This window comes from Balaenoptera musculus, chromosome 6, assembly GCF_009873245.2.
Source record: "Balaenoptera musculus isolate JJ_BM4_2016_0621 chromosome 6, mBalMus1.pri.v3, whole genome shotgun sequence".
Lineage (NCBI taxonomy): Eukaryota > Metazoa > Chordata > Mammalia > Artiodactyla > Balaenopteridae > Balaenoptera > Balaenoptera musculus.
In genome coordinates this window covers 81,332,172-81,354,431 of record NC_045790.1, presented here as the reverse complement: position 1 = coordinate 81,354,431, position 22,260 = coordinate 81,332,172, and the positions used below count along the sequence as shown (strand labels likewise).

The following is a 22,260-nucleotide window of genomic DNA, read 5'->3' as shown; positions in this document are numbered from 1 at the left end:
TACACACTTCAAAGACTCTTCTCTCCTTCTGTTAGCTGTGGCTTCGAGAGCTAGTGACTAGCTAGCTAGCTAGCTAGCTCTGGAAAGACTCCTGCTTTCCAGAGTAAGGAGAATCATAAGGTCATATAAGATCTTTTCCCCTAGTTATCAGTTCAGTCCCTTCCTTTCCCAAAGCTTTCCCTGGTTTTTAAAAAGAGGAAATCATAATACTCCATTGGCTTATAGCAAAACCTCCCATTTAGCCAGCTTAGCTTAGTCCTATGTTTACTGTATAAGGGGTTTTTTACAATGAGATGAAGGAGACAAGAATTAAGCTGGGCTCAATCTGAGCTGATGACTCCTTTAAAGTACTTCCTGCTTGCCACACACAGGCCAGAGAGGAGGAAGGATTTTGAAGGGATAAAGACACCATGAGCACACATGGCAATGGCAGTTTGTTCAGTCAGCCCCATTGAAGGTGGAGTGCTGCTGCCCATACCTCCTGATCATCAGTGTTGCTTGAGCACCGAAGAAGAGTGGCCCAGCCTTTTGGGTGCAGCTGTAACGATGTGATGCAATTTCCACGGTCTCTCTCACCAGGAACTTCAGGGGTTAAGACTTCAAGACTGTTTCGTGGTGAAATTCCTGAGATATGAGAAAATTAGGATGTGGAATTTGTATTATCAAAGGACTAAGGTAGCTCATCAAAGCTTTGATTTCTGGCAGCCACCCTCATGCCTTTATTCCTTCATCTGCCCCTTATGCTACCACATGTAAAAAACCATGGTGCCCCTCAACGTATGGGGTATGTGTCTTTGGGGTGGGTATGGGGGAAGGGGTGTATGATAGAACTAAAGAATCCAAGTTCCTGCAGCAGGAATCAATAATAACCTAAGGCTAAGGTGTTAAAGCTGACTAGGAATCCTTTTGATTTGGATCTACATCTCAAGTTATGTGACATGAAAGGAATCTGGAAAAGTAAAAGACAACAATTCTCATCTCAGAGGACCTGATGCTCTCTAGTCCAGAGAAGGAAATACCTGGAAGCCATGAGGACTGCCTTTATATAGATGAAAGATGTGTGCAAGGAGCAGGACTTATGGCCCCCAAGGACAGTACTATAAACAACAAATCAATGTATAATTTTGGAGGTAAGAGAGGACAACTCACACAGAGACATGTCAAAACAAGGGGTGGGAGATACTGCCAATTGTACATATTCCTGGTACTCTGCTATGGCCCATCATTTCTTTCTACCTGACTCCCAATGAAATTGACTGCTGTAGTGAGCCATTGTTACAAATGGGAGTATGTCATATCCCTCAAGTATGTGGAGAACCACTTTCATACACATTGTAAGGAAGCAGCTTAGAAATTTATTATCAAGAGAAATATTTCAACACTTCTCTGCCTATAGAAGGAGTTGCTTTAAAGATAATGAGCTGCCTCTGTCAGACCCTTCGTGAACTATTTTGCACTTAGATGTGTTATCTTCTTTTAAAAGCTTCCCTTTAGATTACTGTAGCATTGACAGAAACCTGTGACGATCTAAATTACATTCTCACAACCAAATTATACCTAAATAATTATTTCACATGTGATTGAACCTTAACAACAATTTTAGAAAAAAAAAACCCTATTTCAGGAATTTTGAAAATCTATAACAAAAGCAGAAAAGAAACCCATTCTGAATAAGTTAGCAGTGGTTTCTGAGCTCTGCTCCTTGGAGGTTGCTCAAGAGCTGGCAAAAGGGGGAAACCATACAGGGCCAGGGTGGAGATGGGGTAGGGAAGACTGGAGGGTCAAGGGCCTCCTTAATTTTACTTGAACCAAAGTTACTTCACTTTTATTTGTACTACATCCCTAAGAATCCACAGGAGAAATGTTACATATGTGGGCATAAATCTCTAAGAGGAGGAATATTTAACCTTAAAATGAGACATCATAGTCTTCAACATCCAGAGGACAGGATGGTGGATAGTCTATAGGTTTAGGTTAGGAAGGTCTCTCAAACCATTCTTGGAAGTAGTCAGGCAAAGTAATCAAGAATGCATTTATTGAGCACTTACCAGATGAGGCCCCCCAGGGAAAACACTAACTAGAAGTCTAAGTATAGTCCTGCCTCTAAATATCTAGGTAGGAGATATGCTTATCTCCAAAAGGTGACCCAAAATTATAAAAATATATATATCTGGCCATCAGTCCATCAAGAGGAGAACAAACAAAAAGTGCTATAAGAGCTAAGATGTGAATTAGTACGGAGAGGGATGATGAGTGAAATTTGCATAGGTAGAAAGCATTTCAATTAAGGGGTGGATAGAACAGATTGAGCAGCTAGTTCTCCCAGACTGGCTGGGGAAAAACTGGCAAAAGTAGAGTGGGGCCAGATTATAGCTCTTTATCCCACAACCCCTCTGAGGCTGCCAGGCATTGCTGAGATAAGGAAATGGCAAAGCAAAAAGTCTGCTGGGCTGGAACCAGGCAACTTTCACAAGCACCTGATAAACTCATCCCTTTATATTTACATAGCACTATCACATGCATAGTCTCATTTAATTTCTATAACAACCTTGATTGGAGTCTATATCTCCCAACTATTCCCTCTCCAAACTAGACCAAACTAAATCCAGAAAATAAAACTAAAGTTCAAATTCCAACAAAAATGTAAGCCCAAGATATTCAACCCTAGAGACTGGTTAGCTTTTTGGGGTTTTGTTTGTTTGTTTTTTGTTTTTTTTTGGCCACACTGTGTGGCATGCGGGATCTTAGTTCCCCAACCAGGGATTGAACCCATGCCCCTGCAGTGGAAGTGCTGAGTCCTAACCACTAGACTGCCAGGGAATTCCCTGGTTAGCTTTTTGAAAATGTTACTGAGGAGCAAGGAATAGCCTCATCTCTATTGGCTTTTATTTTTAAGGATTAAAATCAAACCAAAAAAAGCTATTTTAGAATCTATATTCAAGATTATGAAATCCAACTTTTGACCTACCTTCTCTTTGTGAGGCTCGTGACATGTGTTTCTCAGAAGATGAATTGGAATCACTATGATGAGAAGGTGAACCAGAAACTCTAGGACCAGATGAACTCGACAAAGTGGTAAGATCTTGAAAATACAAAACGTTCCGACAGTAAAGCTAGCAAAACTCTGGTAGTGCCTCTTAACTTTTTAATCATCTACTTGAACCATATTGTTAAAGTTCATCTGAAACATGGCAAGTACATATCCACCTAAAAGTGGCCTATAAAAAAGACTGAGGTGGGCAAGATAGCTCTTTGGAATGTCCAATCTAAGGCCTAGTCCCTTTCTAAAACCCTTTACATCAATGACTTCCTTAAGTGAAATAAAAATGAAAAACCAAATAAACATAGGAACATCTTAGGTTTCCCATCATTTCTGTAGTGAAATGGAACAAGAAAATTCAGCAAGAATGAAAACTGAGCTGTTCAGCCTGTTGTTTTATGTTAGAATGGCATCCAAACAACAGGTCCATTACCGAGAACATGAACAGATCCTTCTTAAAGCATACCAACAACTTCTATCATCATTACTGAAATTATGTGAATACTATCTTTGAAATGCAATACAAACTTAACATTGAAATCTGGGAAAATAAAATGAATATCAGATAGGTGAGTCTGATGTCTCACTCCAAATAGCAGTCTCTATTTCACACTTTTCTTGTGGCCGCACATTTCTGTGGGGACTTCTTATTAATCTAATTTCTTTGGATGGTATTAAGTATCAGAATTACCTTTAGAAGACAGAAAACCTTCCTGGTTTTTAAGCAAAACATGCCAACTAGACCTTCTAAATCACTACTTCTCACTAAGCTAAAGTTGATTATTAATGTTTAACCTAAAAAAAATCTGAAATGAAAAGGACTGTACTTGCATATTAATGAAATCCCTTGCTTGCAAATAAGTTGGTAAAACTTGAATTTCTACTTTTAGCAGTGAAATTAGGCAACTGCAGTACAATGAGGCCTGCACATTCCCAAAGGAGTCTTCAGAAGTGGCCCCATGCATAGAGAAAGATTCCAACCATTTGAAGTTGATTTTAAACAACAATTTATGAACATTATGTTTTCCAAATGCTTAAGTATTTTTTTTCTGAGTTCTTGTTCATAAACACAATACTATAACTAATGAGTATGTTCCTATATCAGCCCTCTTCTTCCTAAAGGTAGATATAATATAGTCTCTATCATGTAATGTAGTACAAAGTTTTCCTGAGCCCCCATTTCACTTAAGTCCAGTGGAATTGGCAACAGGAAAAGGAACAGGGCTTTAGCAAGAGGATGTTTATAGGTCATGAGATAAGATGGCACCAACTACCTGTGTCTGGACATCTGAAAGTCTAGGATGCAATACAGACTTAAAATTAAAACTCTATATTGACTATAACTTAACAGCTCTGCTGGGTTCCAGAAAAACTTAAAAAAGATTGACAGTACTTTGGGCCATCACTAATTTTTGAGATAATAATGATCTACAAATACTGATGAAGACTTTCTGGCTAGCAGAGGGCTACAGAAATTTTTTTTAGAGTTAGAAGTTATTCTTCCTAGATCATTTGTGATACAGAGGCACAAATTAATACTATGTCAGAGATACATGTAGATCATTACACTTCCTTGGGAAAAAAGCTATTACTGAGCTTTCCAAAGAATATCTTTTAACTTTCTTCCCTTCTTTCTCCTATCATTCTCAGAATAGAAACATATACCATCCCCATGTCTGAGATTATTTAGAAAAAACTTTCTTTAATCAAAAAAGGAAAGCTTACCTGAACTTGACGTTGTTCTTCTTGCTCTCAAAATGGGATAGCTGCCTACTTCTAAAGACTTGGTTAAGTCAAGATCATGCAAAATCAAGAGATATCCAGAGGACGTTGAGATCAACATTTTGGAACAATCTGGTGTTAATCTCATTCGCATGAGAAAACGTGTGTGAAAGAATTTCTTATGTGGACACCCATCTTCTGTACACCTACAAAAGAAATCAAACCAACAAAACCTAGAGTTATCATAAATATAAGCGTTCAGTGATAGTCATATTTTTACCCTTCAAACTAGAGTTTACACTTGATGTATATACTCAGACTTATACACATGAAAAATTTTTGCTCACCACTCCTTCCATCTCTAACTTTTTTTTAAAGATTATTATTTCTTTCTGAAGTATATTAAAATTTTGTTGAGATAAACTCTCACTTTTTATTGTTCTGAAAATCTTTATTTCACTCTTTGATTAAGGGTTTAGCTGAGCCTATAACTTTAGGTTGATAGTTACTTCTTTCTGAATATTGAGGATAATATTCCAGTGAGTTCTGGCTTCTAGTGTTGCTATTTTTAAGCCTACTATCAGTCAAATTGTTACTTTGGATAATTTTTTTCCCTTTGGTTGATCTTCTCCTTGTTTTGGAGTACTGCAGTTTCACTATGACATGTAAATTTGGATTTCTTTTCATTTATCTTCATTGGGATTCATTTGACTTTCTAAATCTTAAGATTCATATTATTTATATATTCTGGAAAATTTTCCATCATTATTCCAATATTGCCTCTCACCTATTTTCTCTATTCTTTTGGAGCTCTAGATAGATATTTGAAACATTCCCATTTGACTCTCCTTGTCTAATAACTGCTCTTTCATGTTTTCTATCTCCTCATTTGCATATGTTGCCATCTTGGTAATTTTTCAATATCTTTCTTTTTTTTTTAAAATTAATTAATTATTTATTTATTTATGGCTGTGTTGGATCTTCGTTTCTGTGCGAGGGCTTTCTCTAGTTGTGGCAAGCGGGGGCCACTCTTCATCGCGGTGCGCGGGCCTTTCACTATCGTGGCCTCTCGTTGCGGAGCACAGGCTCCAGACGCGCAGGCTCAGTAATTGTGACTCACGGGCCCAGTTGTTCCGCGGCATGTGGGATCTTCCCAGACCAGGGCACGAACCCGTGTCCCCTGCATTGGCAGGCTGATTCTCAACCACTGCGCCACCAGGGAAGTCCTCAATATCTTTCTTATACCTGTTTTTTAAGCTGTGTCTGCTACTTGTTTTTATAAACTTCAATAGTTCTATTTCCTTACTTTAAGTTCTATTTGGCTCTATTTCAAATCTGTATGATCTTTTGAATAGATTTTTATTCCTTGTCTATGTTTTTTAGTCCCCATTTTATTTCCTTTTTTATTATTTTTAAAACTGTGAACTTTGTCATCCCTACAGAAAAGTACATAAATAAAACATATGTAGAGTTTAAAGAAAAATGAACAGCTGTGATTCATCACCCATGTTAAGAGGTAGAACAATACCAGTACTTTAAAAGTCCCCTCTGTTTCTCTCTTCTGTAGCATCCTTCAGTCAGCATGCAGTGCTTCAAGCATGCAATAACTTTTCCTATCTCTCTGAGGATATTGATAGGTTTTTAAAATTTTAAGTTTTCTTCTCCCCATGTAGTCTCTACTTTTTCCAAGATATCTCCCCATTTGTGTAAGTCTTTTCGTAGAAATTTTTGTCAAATGTCTGATTATGTTTGGCTGTCTGCTCATAATTAAGAGTGGGGAACTAAAAAGCTGACTGGGAACTCTGAGTGCAAGGGTAGGCTTGAGCTTCACTAAATAGGGTGAAGCCATTTTTTGAGGAACTCCTAATGTCAGTACCTTTAGTTCATTAACCGAAAGAACTTGTGAGGATCTCTAAATTCAATATTCAGTGTGCATATGGTCACTCAATCCCCCTGATTTTGGTAAGGTACCCAAGCCTTCAACTGTGTCTGGCATCCTTTAATACAGATATTCTCTATTTTACCTCTTTAGAGAATAAAATTCAAAATTCCTGCTGAAATGCGAGAAGGTAAATAGCCCAGCAGTGTGGATTAAGGGAGGAGATATAAGTTCTTAAATATCTTTCATTTGAATCCTTATTTTAGCTACCCTTTCTGATACAGAGTACCGAGAGTTGCCAGTTCCTGTGATTTTTGAGGATTTTGTATAAATATTCTTAAGTTCTTAACTTTTTCCCACTGCCAGTTTAGGATTCAGCTTTCTTGTACTTACTAATAAGTAAGTTTAAGTGAGTTGCTGAGTCGGTTGCCACTCATCTTCCTGCCTTCCAGATTTTAAAACTTTATTGTCATTGCTTCCTTTCCTATTTCCCCATCTTATGAGTTTATACCCTTCATTTTAAAATTTGCTTATATTTAATTTTAGAGGAATCTTCTCATCCATAGATTCTACTTAGGTCTTACAATAACTTACATGAAATTTTACAGTTTTCTCCATAATGGTTATACAGATCTTCTGTTGCAATTTATTCCTGTGTACCAACTAAATTTTTTTAAAGAGCATTTATTTATTTATTTATTTATTTATTTATTTATTTATTTATTTAATTTGGCTGCGCCACATGGCATGCGTGATCTTAGTTCCTCCACCGGGGATCGAACCTGTGCCCCCTGCAGTGGAGTCATGGAGTCTTAACCACTGGACCACCAGGGAAGTCCCCAACTAAATTTTTTAATTACTAAAAACTATGTACTTAAAAAAAATTTGAGTTGTTTGTAGTGATGTATAGGAACACTACTGATTTTTACATTTTGATCTTGTATCTAACAATCTTAGTTAATGCTGATTAATTCTGATAATCTGTCAGTAGAATTTCTAGGGTTTTCTATATAGACCAGGTGTCTAAAAACTGTGGCCTATGGGCAAAATCTGGATCACTGCCTGATTTTATATAAAAAGTTTGTTGGAACATAGCCATACCCATTCATGCATTGTCTATGGCTGCTCAGAGACAATATAACAAAGCCTAAAATATTTATTACACAGTCCTTTATAGAAAGTTTGCCAGCCCCTAATACAGACAATCATATCATCTGAGAATGATATTGTTTCATTTTTTCCTTTCCAATCCTTATATATTCCAATCCTTATTTATTTTACTGCACCAACTAGGACCCTGCCTCCCTCCAACCCAAAACAATAGTGAACAGCAGTAGTAATGGCAAGCATGTTCTCCTTCCTGATTTTATAGAGAAAACTTCTAAAGTTTCACCATTTAAAACTGTGTTATAGGTTTTTAGTGCCTACTTTTGATCAGTTTCCTTCTATGTCTAGTCATCAATACAATCCAATTTTAGAACATTTTCATCACTCTAAAAAATCACTCTTGCCCATTAGCAGTCATTCCCTTTCCTACTCCCAGCCACAGATAACCACTAATCTACTTCCTGCCTATTGCTGACATTTCATATAAATAGAATCATACAATAAGTTGTCTTTTGGTTTGGCTTTTTCACTTAACTTTTTTGAGGTTCAGCCATATTGTAGCACATAACAGTACTTTGCTCCTTTTCAGTACCACATAGTATTCTATTGTATAGATATACCACATTTTGTTCATCCTTTTACAGTTGATAAGTATTTAGATTGGTTCTATTTTTTTGCTATTATGAATAACACTATTATAAGCATTCTTTGTGTGGACATATATATTCATTTCTCTTGGGTAGATATCTAGAAGTGGAATTGCTGGGTCATATGGCAACTCTATGTTTAACATTTTAAGAAGCTGCCAAACTGTTTTCTAAAATGGCTGTACCATTTTATATTCCTACCAGCAATATATGAAGTTCCAGTTTCTCCATATTCTTGCCAATATTTGTTGCTGTCTTTTTTGTTAAAGCCATCTTATTAGATGTGAAGTGGTATCTCATTTTGGTTTTAATTTGCATTTCCCTTAAGACTAATGATGTCAAACATCTTTTCAGGTGCTTATTAATCATTTGTGTATCACCCTTGGTGAAATGTCTATGTCAATATCTCGCCCATTTTTAAATTGGGTTATCTGAATACATATAAGTGAGTTAGAAGAATTCTTTATTCTGGACACAAATCCTTTAGCAGATGTGATTTACAAATATATCCCATCCTGTAGTTTTTCTTTTCACTTTCATTTGTTGAACAGACTATCCTTTCCTGAACTACTGAATTACTTTAGTACCTTTATTGAAAAATCAGCTGATCATAAATATAAGGGTTGATTTCTGGACTCAATTCTGTTCCCTTAATTTACATTAGACGTCTATCCTATGCCAGTACCACACTGTCTTGATTACTATGGCTTTGTAGAAATTTCTGAAATCAGGAAGTGTGAGTCTTCCAATTTGTCCAAAAAAAAGGCAGCTGGAATTTTGATAGGGATTGCCTTGAATCCATAGATTAATTTGGAGAGAATTGCCATCTTAATGATATTGAGTCTTCCAATCCATGAGCATGGAATGGTCTCTCCATTCGTTTATGTCGTCTTACATTTCTTACAGCAACGTTTTCGTTTTCAGCATACAAATCTTGTACTTCTTTTGTTAAATTCATTCCTATGTATTTTATTCTTTTTTAATGCTATTAGTGGAATTTTTTTCTTCATTTTTGGACTGTTCATTGCTTATGAATAGAAATACAATTGATTTTTATATATTAATCTAGTATATCTTATGACCTTGCTGAACTTATTAGTTCTAGTAGTTTTGTGAATTCAAGATTTTTGATATATAAAATCATATCTTCTACATATGAAGATAGTTTTACTTCTTTCTTTCCAATCTAGATGCCTGTTATTTTTCTTGTCTGTACTTCCAGTGCAGTTGTACTTCCAATATAATGTTGTATAAAAGTGGTGAGAGCAGACATCCTTGCCTTGTTCCCAGTCTTAGGGGGGATGTATTTAGTCTTTCAACATTAAATATGATTTTAGCTGTAGGTTTTTCATAGCTGTCCTTTATCAGGTTGAGGAAGTTCCCTATTATTCCTAGTTTTATCACAAATGGGTGTTGGATTTTGTCAAGTGCTTTTTCTGACTTTATTGAGATGATCATATATATGGGCTTTGACCTTTATTAATGTCATGTATTATATTGATTTTTAGATGTTAAACCAACCCTATCTATATTCCTGGAATAAATTCCACTTGGTTGTGACATATAATCCTTTATATATGTTGCTAGGTTTGATTTGCTAATATTTTGTTGAGGACTTTTATCAAATTTTTGGGAGAGGGATATTGGTCTGTAGTTTTCTATTCTTAATGATGTTTGTCTGGTTTGGTATCAGAGTAATACTAGCCTCATAAAATGAGTTGGGAAGTGCTCTCCCCTCCTCTATTTACTGTAAAAGTTTGTGAAGGATTAATATTATTTATTCTGTAAATGTTTGGTAAAATTCACCAGTGAAGCCTTTTGGACTGGGGCTTTTCATTGTGGGAAGATTTTAAAATTCAATTTTAAACCAATTCAATTTCTTTACTTGCTATGTAGGTCAGTAGATCTATAGATTTTCTATTTGCTCTTGAGTCAGTTTAAGTAATTTGTGATTCTGTAGGTATTTGTTTATGTAAATTGTCTGATTTGTTGCCATAGAGTTGTTCATTGTATTCCTTTGTAATCCTTTTATTTTTTTATAAGGTTGGTAATGATGTCCCTTCTTTTTTAGTTATGAACAAATGTTGAATTTTATTCTTAAGTTGAAACAATCATATGGATTTTTCTATTTAACCTGGTGTGATGAATTATACTATAGAATTTCTATTGATAAGTCTTTTCATTTCTAGAATAAACCCAACTTGGTCATGATTTTTTTTTTTTTTTAAACATCTTTATTGAAGTATAATTGCTTTACAATGGTGTGTTATGTTTCTGCTTATACAAAAGTGAATCAGTTATACATATACATATGTTCCCATATCTCTTCCCTCTTGCATCTCCCTCCCTCCCACCCTCCCTATCCCACCCCTCTAGGTGGTCACAAAGCACCGAGCTGATCTCCCTGTGCTATGCGGGCTGCTTCCCACTAGCTATCTATTTTACATTTGGTAGTGTATATGTCCATGTGGTCATGATATTTTGATTAATATCTTACAGGATCCAATTTCCCTTTTATAGATATTCACATCTACATTCATAGTACAGACTGACCTTTCATTTTGAGTTTGTCTATCAAGGTCATACCTGAGGTAAAATTCTATTTTTCTGGAATCTGAACAGTTTAATAAGATTGGAATGTTCTGTTTCTTGTAATATTTGGTAGAAGTCACCTGTAAAATTGACAGGCTGCTGTTTTATTAGTAGAATAGGTTTGTTTTTTTTTAAATATTTATTTATTTATTTTGTGGCACCGGGTCTTCGTTGCTGTGTACGGGATCTTCATTGCAGCATGCGGGCTGCTTTTCTTTCTTTTTTTTAAAAAATCTTTTATTATTATTATTAATTTATTTAGGCTGTGCTGGGTCTTAGTTGCAGCATGCGGACTTCTTAGTTGCCACACATATGTGGGATCTAGTTCCCCATCCAGGGATTGAACCCAAGCCCCCTGCATGGGAGCGTGGACCACCAGGGAAGTCCCAGTAGATAGGTTTTAATTGATTTTTTTCATTTCTCTAATAGCTAAGGCAGAAGTGACATTCGAAATATTTAAATAACCAGCCCTGCATGAAAACTAACTAGAGCTGATGCAGGTGGCAGTGCTGGAACTGGATCCTGCGATTAGTCTGCTATGTAAGGGGGGCTTCAGCTACTAGATCATAGGGAGAGAGCTTGAGGAAAGTATCTCTAGAAGAGGTGCCACGGTACCCAGAAGGTGCCAGGATATGACACGTGGGGATGATTCATGACAGTGACTATTTATCAATTAGTATGGAAGAAGTTCAATCTTTTAACAACCTTTTCAGCTGAACCAGTGCATAATGGTTAAATATCAGTCCTGGTAATAAGTCTATTTCAGGTTTTCTATTTCTTCCTCGATCAGTTTTGCATAGGTGTATTTTTTTGTGCAAACTATTTCATCAAAGTTTTCAAGTATATTGGCAAAAGCTGATCTTATTATCTTACTCTATAGTTTTTATTGTCTTCTTTCTCATTGCTAAGATTGTGTCCTCTCTTTTTTTCTTAATGTATCTTATCAGAGAAGAGCAGGCTTTTAAAAAATCTTTACTCTATTTCATTTTCTATTTCATTAATTTCTGCTTTTTTAAAAAAAGATATCATTTCCATACATCTACTTTCATCAGGTTTACCCTTTTTTATCTTTTTCAGACTTTTTGAGTAAGATGTTTAGTTCATTAATTTTTAGTCTATCTGTCTCCTGATTTCACTATGATTTTTTTCTTTGAACCATGAATTATTTAGGAAGTAAGTTTATAAGTCTCCAAACCTGGGAATTTTTATTTACCTGTTGTTCATTAAACTGTACTGGGATCAGGGAAAATGGTTTGTGTGGTAACAATTCTTTGATATTGGTTGAGACTTACTTCGTAGTCCAGAACACGCTCAATTTTTGTACATGTTCAAACTTTGCTTTAGAGGATGTATTCACTATTTGGGAGCAGAATTCTACATATGCCTACTAAATCAAGCTTATTAATAATATTAAAATCTTCTATAGACTTACTAGTTTTTTGGTCTATTTTATCTATTAGTAAATGAGAGAATGATGTTAATATTTTCCACTGAGATGGAGATTCTCACTTTTTTCTTGTCTGTCCGTTTTTGCTTTTTATGGTTTGAGGCTATGTTATTAGGTACACACAAGATAAGAATTTTTATGTTCTAGTGAAATAAAGCTTCTAATATAGTACCTTTTTAAAAATCACTAATAATGCTGTATGCCTTAAACTCTATTTTGTCTGCTATTTATGTAGATATAACTATTTTTCTTTGATTTGTATTTATCTTTTATTTTTTCCCATCATTTTACTTTCAAACTTTCTGTGTTTGTATGTTTTAGGTATACTCCTTATGAAGAACACAGAGTTTGTTTCTGTTTTTTAATCCATCTAGTACTATCTAATAACTGACTACATTAGTCCATATATACTTATTCTAATTGTTGATATTCGGTTATCTACCTATCATATTTTTGTGCTTCCTAATTTACCTGTCTTTTTAAAAAAATGATTTTCCCCCCTTCTTCTCTGCCTCTATTGGATTGATTGTATTTTTTAGCTTTTATCCTTCTACTAATTTGGAAGTTATATTCCTATTCAAATTTTATTTCTAAACTAAAAAATAATTAGTCCTAAATTTAAACAGGTACACTTGTCTTAGTTTAAAGATACTCAGTAGCTCTATGCTTTGCTCAAACAATATGAATAACTAGAAATCTTTAAGAATATCCCCCTAGTTTTACATATGAGCTCTAAAAAGAATATTTCAGAAACATTCCTGGTATATTACTGTACTGTCATTTTACCAAAGCTAGCAACAGGAATATTATAATTATTTCCCAAACTTCAACTCTTTCAATTCTCTATAAGGAGATATTCTACTGAAGTGTTTCACAACACAGGCATTAGTGACATTTTAGATGGGATGACTGGTCCCCTGTGCAAACTGTCCCATGCACTGCAGAATGTTTAGAAACTCTGATCCCTGCTGACGAAATGCCAGTAGAAATCCTCCTCTCTTCTCCTGTAGTGACAACTAAAACTGTACCACACATTATTTCCAAACATTCCCCTAAGGATCAGTACCACTCCAACTGAGAAACCACTCTTTTAATGCATGAAAACAAAGTGCAAAAATTACAAAATAGATTTAGAATTGAAGGACCAAAGAGTGAAAAACATTTCAGTTCCACAAAGGAAATAATAACAAAAATATTTTTCCTTAAATTCCTTAAATTCATGAAACTCATCTTATAAACCAGTTTTCATCATTAACTATATTACTTGGTCTCCTTTCCACATAATTTTCTCCAAGTTTTTTAGTCACAATATGTGACTAAGTGCAAGGAATGAAAGATGGAATCACTTTCTGATTGTTTTTTCCCAAAGCCAGTTTCTTTCTCCTAAAGAGATATGAGAGCTAAGACAGAACACTGAATTTGTTTACCGTCTTAAAAACATTTTTTTGTTGTTCATAATCCTAACATGATCTCCTATTCACAAACCTGTTGGTGTCCCAAATAATGACATTTCCATCAAATCCTGACGTTACTAAGAGTCTTGTATTAGTATCATATTCGATGTTCTTCACCCAGCTAGTGTGACCATGTAAAGTGCATACTTTGCTGTTCAGTTTTCTCAGATCCCATAGTGCTATTGTAGTGTCATCAGAGCAGGTAGCAAACAGCCGGTTATCAAGAAATCTACAAAGCAGAAAAGAAAAACTAGTTCATTTAATCTCTTATTAAAGAAAAACTGAGAAGCAGTCTCTGTATTAGGAATCAAGAAAACAAATCAAAAAAGGACTACAAACTCACTGTATAAACCCAGTGATTCTAATATATAATAAATAGTAAGTATAATTCACATAACCACAGAGAAGGATACTATGATTTAGTGAGGGCCATGTTGCAATTTTATCTGTTTTACATTATTTTTATTCAAAACTAGAAGTAGGGGTGGGTGTTTAGAGAACAGTGCTAGAGAAAACGAATTTTAGAATCTGTATAGGAAACACAAATGGTGAGAGACAATTTAATAGGAGACAGGAGATTTTGAATACTTATTGCAAGTGAAACATGTTAAGCATAAAGTGTTCAAGATTATGAGAAATATTTACTCTGCTACCAATAACATCTCTATTTAGAGTACATTTCTCTTTAGAATACATTTACATACAAAAATTGCTACTAAAGTGCCATAATTTTTAATCTATTAATTCAAAGCCATTCCCCAAATAATCTCACTTCTAGGACAACCAAGAAGAAATGGAAAAATTCTTAAAAAGGTACAGTTTCCCAAGACTGAACCAGGAAGAAGTAGAAAATATGAACAGATCAATTACCAGCAATGAAATTGAATCAGTAATTTAAAAACTCCCCACAGGGAATTCCCTGGCGGTCCAGTGGTTAGGACTCTGCGCTTTCACTGCCGAGGGCCCAGATTCAATCCCTGGTCTGGGAACTAAGATCCCGAAAGCTGTGTGGCGCAGCCAAATAAATAGATAAATAAATTTTCTTTTTTTTAATAAATTTATTTATTTATTTATTTATTTATTTTTGGCTGCATTGGGTCTTCATTGGTGCACGCGGGCTTTCTCTAGTCGTGGCGAGCGGGGGCTACTCTTCATTGTGGTGTGCGGGCTCCTTCTCATTGCGGTGGCTTCTCTTGTTGCAGAGCGTGGGCTCTAGGCACACGGGCTTCAGTAGTTGTGGCACGCGGGCTCAGTAATTGTGGCATGCAGGCTCTAGAGCGCAGGCTCAGTAGTTGTGGCGCACGGGCTTAGTTGCTCCGCGGCATGTGGGATCTTCCCGGACCAGGGCTTGAACCCGTGTCCCCTGCATTGGCAGGCAGATTCTTAACCACTGCGCCACCAGGGAAGTCTGATAAATAAATTTTTAAAAGATAAAAAGTAAAAATAGGGCTTCCCTGGTGGCACAGTGGTTAAGAATCTGCCTGCTAATGTAGGGGACACAGATTTGAGCCTGGTCCGGGAAGATCCCACATGCCGCGGAGCAACTAAGCCCGTGCGCCACAACTACTGAGCCTGTGCTCTAGAGCCTGCGAACCACAACTACTGAGCCCATATGCCACAACTACTGAAGCCCATGCACCTAGAGCCTGTGCTCCGCAACAAAAGAAGTCACCTCAATAAGAAGCCCATGCACCACAACGAAGAGTAGCCCCCTCTTGCCGCAACTAGAGAAAGCCCGCACGCAGCAATGAAGACCCAACGCAGCCAAAAAATAAATAAAATTAATTAATTAATTAATTAAAAAAAAAAAAAAAAAAAACAAGGACCCTGTGCTACTCTATAGCACAGGGAACTCTACTCAGTACTCTGTAATACATGGGAAATATATGGGAAAAGACTCTGAAAAAGTGTATATATATATATATATATATATATATATATATATATATAAAATTAAATCACTTTGCTGTACACCTGAAACTAACAAACTATACTCCAATATAAAATAAATTTTTTAAATTTAAAAAAATTAAAAAAAACGACTTAGGGTGGGAAGCTGTTGTTACTTAGTGATTATATATATTTCAAAATAATTTTATGGCTATGCATAAATTAGTTTGTAAACTACATTAATAAATTAATAAGATTTTTTTAAAAACTTAAAAGCTTTTGTACAGCAAAGGAAACTATTGACAAAATAGTTTGAAAAGACAACCTACTGAATGGGAGAAGATACTGCAAATGATACAACTGATAAAAGGTTAATATCCAAAATATATAAACAGCTTATACAACTCAACATCAAAAAATACTTTTGGCCAACCGCATCATTGTGATTAAAAAAAAAAATACTAACAACCCATCTTTTAATTTTTAATTTTCCCAAAGAGAAAATGCAGATGGCCAAAAGGCACATGAAAAGATTAAAAAACCACAATGAGGTATCACCTCACACCTGTCAGAATGGCTATCATCAAAAAGAACACAAATATCAAATGTTGGTGGGTATGGGGAGAAAAAGGAACCCTCATACACTGCTGGTGGGAATGTAAATGGGTACAGGCACTGTGGAAAACAGTATAGAGGTTTCTCAAAAACTAAAAATAGAACTACCATATGACCCAGCAATTCCACTCCTGGGTATATATCTGAAAAAAAAACAAAAACACTAATTCAAAAAGATACATGCACTCCAATGTTTATAGCAGCATTATTTACAATTGCCATGGTATGAAATCAACCTATGTGTCCATCAACAGATGAATGGATAAAGATGTGTTATATATATACAATCGAATACTACTCAGCCATAAAAAGGAATGAAACTTTGCCATTTGCAGCAACATGGATGGACTTAGAGGGCATTATGCTAAGTGAAATAAGTCAGACAGAGAAAGACAAATACTATATGATATCACTTATATGTAGAATCTAAAAAATACAACAAACTAGTGAATAAAACAAAAAAGAAGGCAGACACAGATATAGAGAATAAATAAGTGGTTACCAGTGGGGAGAGGGAAGCAGGGAGGGGCAGGAGAGGGGTAGGAGGGAGGAAAAAAAATGGGGTTATTATGGGATTATATGAAATCATCTGTGTGAAGCTTTTGAAAATTGTAAAGCACTACAGAACTTTAAAAAATCTTTCATTCAGTAAAAAAAGAGAAAACATACCATCATTTTTTATCTATTAATTCAAAAGCATTCCCCAAATAATCTCACTTAGCAACATTTTATTAGGACCAGTCAAGATTACAAAATAGGTAATTAACAGTTTTCCAAGGCAATAGAAATAAAAGCAAAAATACATAAATGGGACCTAATCAAACTTATAAGCTTTTGCACAGCAAAGGAAACCATAAACCAAATGAAAAGACAACCTATGGACTGGGAGAAAATGCTTGCAAACGATGTGACCTCCAAGGGCTTAATTTCCAATATATACAAACAGCTTGTACAACTCAATAACAAAAAAACAAACAACCCAATCAAAAAATGGGCAGAAGACCTAAATAGGCATTTCTCCAAAGAAGACATACAGATGGCCGGTAGGCACATGAAAAGATGTTCAACACTGCTAATTATTAGAGAAATGCAAATCAAAACTACGATGAGGTATCACCTTACAAAATGGCCATCATTAAAAAGTGTACAAATAACTAATGCTGGAGATGGTGTGGAGAAAAGGGAACCCTCCTACACTGTTGGTGGGAATGTAAATTGGTATATCCACTATGGAAAACAGTATGGAGGTTCCTTAAAAAACTAAAAATAGAATTGCCATATGATCCAGCAATCCCACTCCTGGGAATATATCAGGAAACTCTAATTCAAAAAAAGACATGTACCCCAATGTTCATTGCAGCACTATCACAATAGCCAAGACATGGAAGCAACCTAAACGTCCATGGACAGATGAACAGGTAAAGAAGACGTGATATATATGTACAGAGGAATGCTACTCAGCCATAAAAAAGAATGAAATAATGCCATTTGCAATAACATGGATGCACCTAGAGATTATCATACTAAGTGAAGTAAGACAGAGAAAGACAAATATGGTATGATATCACTTATATGTGGAATCTAAAAGATGATACAAATGAACTTATTTACAAAACAGAAACAGACTCACAGCCCTAGAAAACAAACTTATGGTTACAAAAGGGGAAAGGGGGGTGGATAAACTAGGAGTTTGGGATTAGCAGATACAAACTACTATATAGAAAATAGATAAACAACAAGGTCCCACTGTATAGCACAGGAAACTATATTCAATATGTTGTAATAAACCATAATGGAGAGAATATGAAAAAATATATATATATAACTGAATCACTTTGCTGTATATCAGAAAATACAACATTGTAAATCAACTATACTTCTATAAAAACAAAAACAAAATAGACAATTAAAAAAAAATACTCTATAATTCAGATTTTTAATTATTTTACGCTAATTTCTCAATCCTTAGAATACATTTTATACAAACACTTAAAAAATAATAACCTACCTATCACATTTTAATTTCTGCTTAATTCAACATTAGGATGCTTTCTCTAACATATTCTTTTATATATAACTACCCAATCTCTCACAGAAGAAATGAATTCTGGAGTTTCTTCTAAGATATATATATGTATATATATATATAATTATTTTGAATTATTATTATTTAGAATTATATATAATTATTTTGTCTCAGAAATCAATCTCAATATCCACAACACCATAATGGCCTTCCTGAAACTAACACGATTTTAAAATCCCAGGCTTTTGTACAGGCTGTTTCTGCTACCTGAAACCACATCCTCCCTACCTCTTGACCTGGATAACACTTGCTTTCTTTTTAATAGCCAGCTATCATCCCTTCCAGGAAGGCTTCTCTCTCTATCCAGCCTGGGCCAGATTTACTGATCTTCTATTTCCCAAAGCACTCTACAGTTCTATGGTAATACTTAATGTTACAGTGTAAGGAATAAATTTACAAGGCTATAAACTCCTTGAAGGCAGGGGAAACCTGTCTGCATAATTCATGATTAGATCTGCAGTACCCAACACACACAGTCCCACTCACAAATATTTATTAAATGAATGAATAAGATAGAAGTTCACTGCCTAGTGGAGAAGACATTATAAATACATAGTTATACAAAATAAATGTGTGGGGAGTAAGCAAAGAAAAGAGGATGGTTTCATGGTGGTGTCATTTGAACTGACTTTAAAAAAATGAGCAGGAACCCTAAGTGGCCAAGGGGTAAGCAAAGGTACAAAGGTGTGTACGGGGATGGTGTACTCTGAGAGGCAACAGCAGTTAGAAGTTAGAAGTGCTGTGTGTGGAAAAGTAGAGACAAGTAGAGAATATATCATGGTATTATTCTATAGTGATTCCCAATAACTATTTCTTAATTATAAATACATGCCCATTGAAAATATTTTTTTAAATGGAAAAAAATCCACCACCAAAAATAACCACTGTAATTGATATTTAGCCTAATTCATGTATTTCAAGCCTAATATTATTTCACAACTATTTTGCCATGTCATTAAAGATTTATTGACAAAATAATTCTTAATGGTTGAATAGCATTCACTGTATGAGTGAACCATAATCTTTTCTCTTTTTTAAACTAATTTGCAATTTTTGGATGTTTAGATTGCTGCCAATTTATTACTATTCAAAACACTATGATGAATATGCTAACAGCCAAATATTAATCACATTCCTAGTTATTTTTCTAAATACATTTCCAGAAAAATGTATTGTTAAGTAAAAAGGGATTTTTTTAAAAGGTAAGGCTTTTGCTACATACAGACAAATTGTCCTCAAAAGAACATACCAATATCTAGTTCTACCAGCGGTTACGAGTGTCCGCTTCTCCAAACTCTTCCCACACAGGTATTTTTTTAATAGGAAAAAAATATCATCTTGTTTTAAGTTGAAACTTATTTTTAGTAAAGTTGAACTTTTTTCACATTAATTGGAAGATTATATTTCTTTGGGGAATTGCTATTCATGTTCCTTGCTGATTTTCCTCTTGCAATATTATTTTTATTGAGTTACAAAATCTGTTTATAATATGACTAATATTCTTCAGTTTTTCAAATACAGTATGTTGAATATGTTTTCCATATATTTCTATCTTTAAATGTGGTTCACATTGAAATTTAATTATTATATTGTCAAATCCATTTTTTCCCCTTATAGTTTTACCTTTACTGATGAGGCTTTTAAAAGTAAAAATATTTCAATGACTTCCACACTTGACAGGAATTAGACGATTTAAAAAAATATAAAATAACAAAGGCTACTGGAAAGTCAAGTCAAACTTTTAAAATAAATTGATCATGATCATAGAAGCATCTTTATATATTTGAAAAATTTAGGGAAAAAAAACACTAAGCTATTTTATTTCGTACAGAAAATAATGCACATATGGATTCAAAATCCCAGTGGGATTATATTGCTGTAGGCCGCAGTGGTCCACCCTGAAGGGTTTTAAGCAAGAAAGTGACATGATTGGTTAAGACTTTCAGAAGGATCTCTGAGCTGGCTAGGTTCCAAAACTATATTCATAAAAAATAAAATAAAGTGAGGGATTGGTTTAAAAATTTTTGTCAGTAAGCCCACTGAAAAAAATTACTATTGTTGCATGGATATTTTAATATCAGTAATTCATAAAATATAATCATGGAACAAAAGTTAATAATTTTTAATTGAATAAGTTTACTTTAATGAAAAATTCAATACTTAGACTTTAGTTTTCTCATTTTTGCCTCAAAGTATTACCTGTTAAAAATTTTGGTACTGGAGAATCATTGGTAAAGAGAGTAGATAAATTATAGAAAATTAAGAATGTAGACTAGGAGACCAGTTAAAGCACCCTCAACAATTCTTATCCCAAAGTAAGCAGACACAGAAAGTGTAAAGTGGTAGGTAAGTCTTGGAGGTCTGGCCCAATCCTCTCAAATTAAAACTTAGTCTACCTAATAAGTTAATAATTATAAAGTATTTTTAACTACATGGTCTCTAATAAACAAGAGACACTCCTTCACACACACTGAAATCTCTGAGTTTCTGAATTACAGAACTTTTCCATATGTCTCCATTAAACTCCAATATATGACTATAACAGCTCTGGATAAATTGAGGTCTTCATTATCAGAGGATGACTGGTAAAGGATAACAGCAATTGAAATTGAATTTTCTTAAAACAGGTACCAACATTTCATTGTACAAGGGAAAGAAAGTGTTGTATATTAAAAAAAAAAAACTAAAAATCATCAAAAAAGGCCTTTTTAAATTTATTTAACTATATGCAAATTCTTAGAACAAGAATAAATTAAATGTTTGGGTTTTTTGCATAATCTTTCCAATGAAATTATGAAGCACAATATGACATCCTTACTTCATATCTGAATTTTGTACTATAATAAAAAGAGGGCCATTTCTGTATAACATTCAAGGTCTTTATCAATTTTCCCAAAGGCCTTTCCTTAGTCCTGTGGGATATTCACATAATTCTTTGAAGTTTCTATCATGTCATCATTTCTGTCGTTCTCTTTTCTCTAACTGATAACTAGTCTAACTCTGTCAGATCCTCATTTGCCAATGATTTTCACCAGTTCTCTAACATCACTCTCAAGGCCCTGCAAAATTTTACATCCTTTGCAAGATCAGAAATTTCATGTTCCCCATGATAAGCACTGCTCCTACATTATATTGTTTGAAATGTAACAATCAGGAAAAGACCAACAAAGACAGTGGGAGGGAAAAGCAGATCCTGGAATATTTAAATGGGTACTAATTTTTTAACTGCCATATCACTAAGTAAATATTCTTAGGATAACCTCAGTTGCCCCTCTAACCTCATAACTGGGGGACCTTGATTATTAAATGGACTCTTAAATCTTCATACAGAGTCCTCATGAATGAGAAGTAAGGCTGTGTATTGGGCTTAAGAATTTAAATTACATATTTTTTTCCCTTTCATATGAAGCAACAGAAAATACTCTCCACAACTATCAATATTTTTATTTTACAATATAAGCAAACCTCAAAACTAAGAAATGAACTAGAAGACATTACTAAGTATGTGGAAAATGACTATCTAGAACCAAACCAGGAAATGCATACCCGTATCTCTGAACAGTACAGTGAGGTGGTCTAATGGAACTGAGTATGAATTCCAGCTCTACCACTTCCTATAAAAAGACCCCGGGGAAATCTCTTTATCTGAGTTGCAGTTTCTTCATTCCTTAAAATGGGTACAATATCTGCCTCACATCGGGATACTGTGAGGATTAAACAATATAATGTATCAAATGTGCTTCACAAAAGGTTTGGCACATGGTAAGCACTCAAAAAATTA

At 34.7% G+C, this 22,260-nt stretch overlaps 1 protein-coding gene across 2 annotated transcripts in view; it reads right to left on the bottom strand.

Annotated features, from left to right (window-relative positions):
• DCAF10 (DDB1 and CUL4 associated factor 10) overlaps positions 1-22,260 on the bottom strand; it is a 46,096-nt gene that overhangs the window by 4,743 nt on the left and 19,093 nt on the right. The window contains exons 3-6 of one of the 2 annotated variants that reach the window (XM_036856576.1): positions 13,920-14,117; positions 4,766-4,968; positions 2,969-3,082; positions 479-624 (exon numbers count right to left, since the gene is read on the bottom strand). In XM_036856576.1, the coding sequence (XP_036712471.1) occupies positions 479-624; positions 2,969-3,082; positions 4,766-4,968; positions 13,920-14,117 (661 nt within the window). The remainder of the gene's footprint in view (positions 1-478; positions 625-2,968; positions 3,083-4,765; positions 4,969-13,919; positions 14,118-22,260) is intronic. The other variant, XM_036856577.1, reaches the window with a different exon arrangement.